The sequence below is a fragment of the Neophocaena asiaeorientalis genome, unplaced genomic scaffold, assembly GCF_003031525.2.
Source record: "Neophocaena asiaeorientalis asiaeorientalis breed wild unplaced genomic scaffold, Neophocaena_asiaeorientalis_V1.1 scaffold78, whole genome shotgun sequence".
Taxonomy (NCBI): Eukaryota; Metazoa; Chordata; class Mammalia; order Artiodactyla; family Phocoenidae; genus Neophocaena; species Neophocaena asiaeorientalis.
In genome coordinates, this window is record NW_020175018.1 from 1,028,852 (window position 1) to 1,037,357 (window position 8,506).

Genomic DNA, 8,506 nt, shown 5'->3' on the forward strand with positions numbered 1-8,506 from the left:
CATCTGGGGCTGCTTGCAGTTTGCCATGCTGTGGCAACCTGAGGCTGCATGTGGGGAGATTGCTGGTCTGGCCCCAGCACACCCGTCTCCAGGGTCGCAGGGCCCTGAGCAGCCTGGGTGAGCCGGGGCCACTCAGACTGCCCTCCCAACTCTGCCACCACCAGCCTCATGTTTATGAAGTAGGCAGAGCGCAGACTTGGGGGCAGGGTGACTGCCTTTGAGACCTGCTCTGCCATTAACCTGTCATGGGAGCTTGGGCACATCACTGGACCTCTCCAAGTCTATCACCTGCAAATCTGGGTTATAAACCCTCCTTGGAAGGATCGGTAAATGTCACTTGCTAAGGTGATGCTGAGAAGGAGGCCCTATGACCTCTTGAACTTCTAGAGAAGGAGAAATGGTTGTGAGCCTGCGATGGTTGCTTGTTTGTGGGAGATAATGTAGCAAAGTGGTTAGGAGCCGGACTGGGAGTCAGATCACTTGGATTCAAATACCACATTCTGCTACATTCCAGCTGTGTGACCCTGGGCACATCACTTCACCTCTCTGGGCCTAAATGGTCTCACCTCTACAGGAGGCTGACTAATAATTCCTACCTCCCGAGGGTGTGATGAGGGCGCAGTAAATGCACTAATGTTTGCAGAGCACTGAGAAGTGGGCCTGGCACATAGTTTGTGCTCAGTCAATGTTAGCTTTTGTTATAGTTCTGAGTAAGTCATTTCACAAACATCTAGAGAGTGCGGTTAGGGATAGGCACCCTGGGCTAGGCCCCTGCTCTTGAGAAGCTCCCAGGCTAATGAGGCCATGAAATGTGGACACCACGAATGAAGATACAGAACAGGAAGTGGTAAATCTGTTAACTGCGGTGCAAATATGGCGCTGGGGTGGAGGGAGGAGGTGACTTCTGGTTTGGGGCGTCAGGGATGCTGGCCAGAGGAGAGAGCCTCAGAGCTGGGCTTGAAAGCGTTTGCTGTGCAGTCGTGGGGGTGAGAAGGGCCTGCCTGGCGGAGGGCACCGCGTGGATAAAGGCTGGAGGCGGAAAAGCTGGACTCCACCCCTCACTAGTTGTGCTGCTTTCTCTCCAGAGCCAGAGTTTCCCTTGCTTGGTGAGGGGGAGGGTGGGCAGTCAGCAGGGTCCTCGGGAGGGTTGAATACAGTGGCACACGTGCTTGCAGGACGCCAGCACGCCTGGGTGGCAGCTGCTGTCACCGCCGGACGCACTCAGGGGCCCAAGGGTGGATTCGAGCCCCACGTCCATGGGGGGCCTTCGAGGCCTAGAAGGAGGCACTGCAGAAGCCGAGAGCGCCCGCCAGCGTCCCTGGGGGTGGGCAGGGCTTGGTACCACCCTAGCATCTAACCCGGCAGAGAGCTTCCTTCCCGCAGGTCCCAGAGCCCCCGGCGCGGGGCGGGCCTCCCCCTGCGAGTGCCCGCGCCCTTCCCTGGCGTGAGGGTATGTGCCTTTGGACTACATCGTGGAAGCCAGCACCATGCAGTCCATGGGCATATACACTTGCCTCAAGGCCTATGTCATCGAGGAGCTGCCGGAGCCGCCAATGCCTCCAGCGAGGAAGAGGAGCCGGGCGCCGGAGGGCAGCGAGGGGGGCTGGGCCGGGCCAGGCCCGCCATACCCTACCACTCGGCCCCTCTGACCTCCCGTCTGCTCTTTCCTAGGGCTACATTGGACTCCCAGGGCTCTTCGGCCTGCCAGGGTCCGACGGAGAGCGAGTGAGTATGCTTTCTTTGTTTACCTCCCACCCGGCCACCCCGTCTGCCAGGTGCCAGTCTGGAAAAGTCACGGAATGCCTCCTGGAGGAGGTGCCCCGGAGTTGGATAAAGGGACAAGTCAAGGCAAACGCCTTCCTGACACAGGGAACAGCATGTGCAAAGTCCAGGACATACGCTGACTTGGCGAGTTTAACAGCACGGTCAAAGCGCTGAGTGTGAGGCAGGAATGGGGGGAGACAGGCTGCGGGGGGCACCTGGGAGCAGTTATACGGCACTCAGGGGCCAAGGTCAGGAGAGGGACTCTGTTCTGTGACCGTGGGGAGCTTCTGAAGGGCTTTCAGAAAGTGAGAAACGGGCTCATTTCCTATTTCTGATCAAGTGCCTACAAGCTACGGCCCGTGGGCCAGATCCCGCCAGGCACCAGTTTTGTAGAGCTTTCCGGAACACACCACGCTCATCTGTTTATGTGTGTCTGTGGCTCCCTTTGCTCCCACAGGCCTCCGGACCTTCCTCTCTGTTCCCTCCCCGCCTGAGCCCGTATTTGGGAACTCAATAGTAATCTCATCAACAAGCTGGGTAAAGAGGATCTTAGGGAAACAGAAGGAGCATTTATCGAGTGTCTGCTGAATACCAGGGCACTGGGTGCTTTCCTTAGGAATCTCCCCAGCTCACGTCCATGCGGGCCCCGACTCTATAGCCTCTGAGGACCGCCCATCTGGTGTGCAGATAACTGGAGCCTGCTGTGTTTGTGGACCAGACGCCAGGCCCTCTGTGACGTCCTCTTGTGGGTGAAAGAGGGGCTGGTTTGGGGCAACACTGCTTGTCTCCTGCTGGAATCCTGTCTTGACTTCTTCCCTGTTTCCCCCTACAGGGTCTGCCCGGCGTTCCTGGCAAGAGGGGCAAGATGGGTAGGCCGGTAAAGATTTTCCGTGTCTATTACGCAGATTCTATGGGTGAACCTGACCTCCCACTGGCCACGCGGCCCCGTCCACCCACGGCCTGGGCATTCTTCGCTTCTCTCTGCTCTGCCCTTGCTCTGCTTTGAGTGTGTGGGTGTGCGTGGGGGGCTGTCTGGGCCTCGTGTCCTGCTGCCAGAACACTGACTGGGGCTGAGGGCTCCCATGGATGCTGGGCCCCTCTGGGATGCAGCCTCTCTGTGCATCCAGCAATTGCCCTGCAATGTAGTTCTGTGTCTGGGGGCGGGGGTTGTCTGGGTCATGAGTGTCCTTGCTGGGGGGCCTGCTCTAGACTGGGTATCTGCGCTCCTGTGTCAGGCTCCGTGTTGTCCTGGTGTCACCTGTTTTACTCGTGTACACACAAGGTCAGAGAGCAGTGGGGTGTTGGGTAGACCCACAGGAGGCATGACCACAAAAGGGGCTGAGCAGGAACCCTGATCCACCAGGTCAGGCTGAAGGAGACCCAGGACTGTAACTGAGGCATCTTTCTTTCTGGCCCGGCCCATGCTGGTGGCTTAAGGCTCTCTGCTGCCGCCCTGCAGGTCAACTCCTAGGCTTGGAACCATCCTCAGCTCCGGTCTGGGTGTCCCTTTGCTTGTGGTTGATGGAGAAGGGATGGTGGGGGAGGAGGTTAGACGGTGAGAGGCAGCTGGGAGGGAGCCAGGAGCACCCAGGGTGGCCCAGAGGGGGTTGTCTGTGATTCTAGGGTTGGCATGCGTGTTCATGGACACCTTACCTGTTGTAGTCTAGGGATCTGGGTCCTCTGGGGGCCAAGTGGGGGATTCAGAGAAAAGCAAGATCCAGGTCCTGACCTCAAGGAGCTGACAGAGGGGGTACCTAGGACAGTCCGTGGCTGACAGCCCCCCTGTGCCTGAGGGCTGATATCTGACACTTAGATGTAGACAAGGAGCAGCACCTGATGCTTCTGGCTTCAAGGCAAGGACTTGCCCAAGGTCACACAGCAAATTGTGAGGGCTGGCTTGGCCTCTGGATCTCTTCCTCAAGCCAGGAGACCTTTGGCAAGGAAACTCATTCACTCATTCATTGAAGTTGAGTGTGTGCTATGGACCAGGCACTGTGCTTGGTGCTGAGCAGTGAACAAGACGAAATTCCCATTCTCAGGGGCAGACAGACAGACAGACAGTGACTGAATGGGGGAATGGAGGGTGAGTGGTTGAACATCAGGTGGTGCTGAGTGTTAAGATGGAGTAGGGTAGGGGGACCGTGAGTACTTGGGGTATGGGATGTTGGATAAGTTGGCCCAGGAAGTCCTCCTCTCTTCTTGAGAAACCTGAAAAAGGTGAGAATGGGAGCCATGTGTCTCTCTGGGGAAGAGCATTCCAGGTTGAGGGAACAGTGGGTGCAAAGGCCCTGGGGTAGGAGCATTACTGGCTCCGAACTGCAGTTTTCCCATATGAAAAATGAGGATAATAGCTTCTAGCTCGTGGGGTCATTGTGCTTGTCAAATAGTAAGAACTCAATATATCAGTGGCATTCACTGTTTCTATTTGTAGTTGTTTGGGTGGGCGAGGATCTCTCTGGTCTGTATGACTTTGAGCCAGTGGCTTTACCTCTCTGGATCTGTTTTTCCAAAGTTTAAGTTGCAGAGTGGGAGCAGTTGACTTACTTAGAATATCTCAGTGGGGCCCTGTCCCATCACCCAGGCCTGCCTCCAATGCTACCCATGGGGGATTTGCTCAGACTCCATTCTGGGAGCCCCACAGAGGGCCTGGCATTGCCACATTACAGATGAGGAGATTGAGGGTCAGAGGATGAATGACTTGGCCAAGGCCTTGTGCTTCTGAGAGTCAGAGCTGGGTTAAAATGTAGCAGCCCGAGCTTTTACCTCTTGTCCCAGGGTGTGGCACTAGGGACAGCACTATAGCCAAAACAGACCAGGAAAAAAAAAAAAAAAAAGGGCAACACTTACTGAGGCCCTTTTACCTGCATGGTATTTGAACCACATGTGGTTCTCCCATTGATTCTTTGAGGTAAGATTGATTATACCTATTTTTCACATGAGGAAACCGAGGCTTCAAAGCCATTTGCCCAGAGACCCTCTGAGGACTTGCCAGACTTAAACCCCCCTAACTTACAGCTCATTTCTGCTTCTTTGCTCCGTGCCTTGTGCCTTTAACTTCCTAAGATTCCACCCTGCCCTCCATGATGGGTGTTCCCTGGCAATGGGGTGTCAGGCGTGAGTGCGAGAAACCGACCCCATTCTGCCAAACAGCCCCATGGCCACGCAATACCCCTGAGGGCTGTGAAAGTCTCCTTGACTCTGGTCCAGCCGACATGGCCAGCAAATGGGCAAGGTCTGCGTCGGATATGATTTAATTTGTATGGAATATACTTCGTATCACTGAGTCCCTAGGGCTCTGTCTGTGCCTTTGCCTGGCCGCCTAGTCTGCTGTGCCCTTGGCCCACACGCTGCTTGAGCAGACTTTAGGGTCATCCCCCTGTTATGTGCTCCTGAGCCCTTGATCTGCCTGATGGGCTTGGGGGCTCCTTGTGAATGGGTTTTCCTGTTGTCAGAGCTTTGGGCCAGGCGATTTCTAGGCACTTATTAACAAGAGGAAATGTCAGGAGAATGAGTTGAATTCCCTCATGCTAGATCACAGCTGGCCTCATTTCTGGCAGGGCTGGCGATGATTTTGCTGTAGTCCATTTCTCTCCAGCAAGCAAAACCTTGGGCCCATGCACACGGCCTGCTCAGTGTCAGGCTGGGAAGGAAGGTGTGTGGGAGTCTTTTGCTGATGGGAGCTGAGAAAGACAGCAGAGGTCAGAGCACATCAGAGCCGCAGGAACGTTAGTGATGATGTGGCCCAACTTCCTCATCAGACAGATAAGCAGACGTATCTTGGAGAGGCCAGTAACTTGCCCAAGGTCACACAGCAAATGGGTGGCAGAATCAGGACTTGAACCGAGGACCCTTGCTTGTTCGCGCAGGGTGCTCTCCACGTCACCCGTCTCCTCTCTGTGCTCACATCTTCAGCCTCTGAAGGAAAACTTAGACCGCAGCTCTCATCTCACATCACCCGCTGGAAAGTGAAATGTGTTGTGGTTTCCTGAGGAGGGGACCAGATATAAGATGTTACAAAGTTGGCTGGAGTTGAAGGGGTTTCTCCCGGGCTATCCCGGCTTGTCTGGGGTACAGTGCAGTGATACGCACAGCTGGGGACCGAGCCATGTCTTTCAGCCAAGGGTCTCTCGTGGGGCCTAGGAAGACGCCACAGCAAATCCTCTCGTCCGGCACCCTGTGGCTTCACTATCAAGCCCGCTGGAATGCCTGGCAAGACCAGCCCCTGCTCACAGCTTCTCTCATGGCCTCTGGCCAGGCCTGCCAAGGCTGGTCTTGTGTAGTGCTTCAGGCGGGCAGACCCTAAAGCTTAGAGCTGGAAAGGTCCAGCCTTGGCTCCAGCTCCCTTGGTGTGTGGCTTCGGGGTAACTGGGACTTGTCCGAGGCCACATGCCCATCCGGGTTGGGACAGGGCTTCTCACATGGTTCAATTTTGACATCAGGCTCTTTCCGCTTCTCAGCCTGTGGGGAACAGGGAGCAAAGTGGTTTTCAAATGGGGAAACTGAGGACAAAGCAGATGGAGGTTCTTCTTGCTGGTGATGCTGTGAGCTAGGGCTGTGATCCCCAGGGTCCCAGACTTGAGCCGGAGCTGCCCCAGGTCTGCTGGCAACCCTGGAATCCTGCTCTCCCTGCCTCCGTCCTCCTTGCCCGCCGAGGTGACTATTTGTGGGTGGATTCCCAGGTGAATATCAGAAGGCAGGGTGAGAAGATGCTCAGCCTCATGAGAAGAGGGTGTTGGGTCTCAAGGGGTCTTTCCCTGTTGGCACACTCAGAGAGCACGCATCCTCTAGAAGAGAACACAGGCTGTTGTCAAGTGCAGTAGGAAGGATGCAGGTCAAACCTGTGCAGGAACTTCCTGACTTTGGAGAAGGTAAACCCTGTAAAGAGGACTCCAAGGTCCTCCTGCAGACTCTTCCTGGAGGTTATTACGGATTCCCCCTGTTGGTACCGAGCTAGCGTGTGATGACGCATTAGAGTTTACCAGAGGCTAGATTACAAACACCTCACCTCTTCCTCAGCCCAGGGGGAGCTGGGCAGGTGAGTTGTCAGGTGGGTGGGACAGGGCTGACCATCTTGCAGGCCGGGGGGCTGAGTCTTCAAGATGTAGTGGGACTTCTGATCCTGGAGGCTGCATGCATCCCTGCCCCTACATCCCACCTTCTGGAGCAGACCGTCGGGTAGACATTGGCTGCAGGCAGGGGTTAGACGAGAGGGCTCTCAGAGGCCCACTCAGCCTCCGGCATCCTGCTGCAGATGTGGTTATGAGGACCATTCCTTTTTTCCTCGTCTGTTCCTCTGAATTGCTGTAGCCAAGAGAGAATGTGGAGTCTCGCCCTGGATCCTGGTTCTGTCTCCTCCTGGGCCTTGTTCTGCTCAAAGTACGAGGCATTCAGTTCCCCAGGGGGGCCCGACCTGGCAAAGTGGAGAAACCACGTGGCTGGGGCCCGGCAGGACGCCGAGCCCATTCCTTGGGCCTCGGGCCAGCCTGCTGCAGCCAGGAGCTCAGGCCTGCACAGGAAGGTCCTGCTGCCGGCCGGGCCGGGAGTACACGCCATGCACAGGCGGGCACGGCCAGACAGAGAGAAGCAGGCCGGGTGGAAGTGGTGGTGCGTGTTCATCTCGGCAGCTGCCTCTCTGGGATCCGGAGGAGCAAGCGTCAGGGCCGAGGGCAAGTGTCGGAACTGGGATGTGTTGCTCAGGGGTGGAAGGATGCAGCAAGCCAGCAGCTTGATGGGGCCTTGGGCAGGTCCTGCGCCTCCAGAAGGAGGTGCTGAACGTCAGGAACACCTAGGGTCTTTTCATCCTAGACCATCTATGATTATTCCAATCATAGTTCTGTTCCAGCTCTTCTAAAGCCCTTTTTTCCAACTATTGTGTTCTTAATTACCCTAGAGGTCATCTGCTTGGCTTCTCCGAAGGAAGGGAGACAAGGTGGAGACGGGGATGAGGCCACCGAGCACGTACAAGCAGAACCAGCCCTGAGCCTCAGTAACGCCGTTCCCTCGAGAGACCACAAGCTTGCTCTAGTCTGTTCTGTGCATTCGTGGTCCATTCGTAGCTAAGAGATTGGGCTCTGGAGTCAGACTGCCTAGGTTCAGATCCCAGTCCTGCTATTCCATAGCTGTGTGACTTCAGACAAGTTCCCTAACGTCTCTGGACCTCAGTTTCCTCATCTCTAAGATGGGACCAATAATAAGCCCTCTCTCATTGGGCTGTTAGAGTTTGCAGTTTCTGTCATTGCTGTCACCCCCCAGCCCCACCCTGTCGTCACCCACTGGCTATACTCAGGCTGCACTTTGTCCACATAAGTGCCTCTCTTGGGGGTTTTGACCATTCTGATGGTCTCTCCCTTGCTTGTGCCTCAGCGATGTGCCCTCACCTTGCTGCTGCCTCCGTGTGCTGCCAGGGACTTGCCCGGCATCCAGCATCTTGGTTCATTGTCTCAGTACCCCAGTTGTACGGCACAGAAAACCGAGGCTTGGAGAGGCCTGTGGGTGGTAGAGCCAGGATTGTCACTGGGTTGCACTGGTTCTAAAGCCTCACAGGGGAAGCTGGGCCAGCAACTGAGTCTGAGAGGAGTCCTTGAGCCAACCTGGAGTGGCCCTGACTGCAGACCTGTGGGTTTGAACCTGCCTGGTGGCTGCTAGGTATGATTATATTGGGCATCGCAGCCAGGGTTGGTGCCTGGGGAATGCTGTCAGGATCTCTCTCTTCCTGGTGGCAATGGGGCCGGGGGGGGGGGGG

At 56.0% G+C, this 8,506-nt stretch overlaps 1 protein-coding gene across 1 annotated transcript in view; it reads left to right on the forward strand.

Moving 5' to 3' along the window:
* The window catches only part of COL27A1 (collagen type XXVII alpha 1 chain), a 144,170-nt gene that overhangs the window by 49,592 nt on the left and 86,072 nt on the right, over positions 1 to 8,506 (forward strand). Inside the window, exons 12-13 of the mRNA XM_024762185.1 lie at positions 1,672 to 1,725; positions 2,597 to 2,641. Coding sequence (XP_024617953.1) covers positions 1,672 to 1,725; positions 2,597 to 2,641 — 99 coding nt within the window. The remainder of the gene's footprint in view (positions 1 to 1,671; positions 1,726 to 2,596; positions 2,642 to 8,506) is intronic.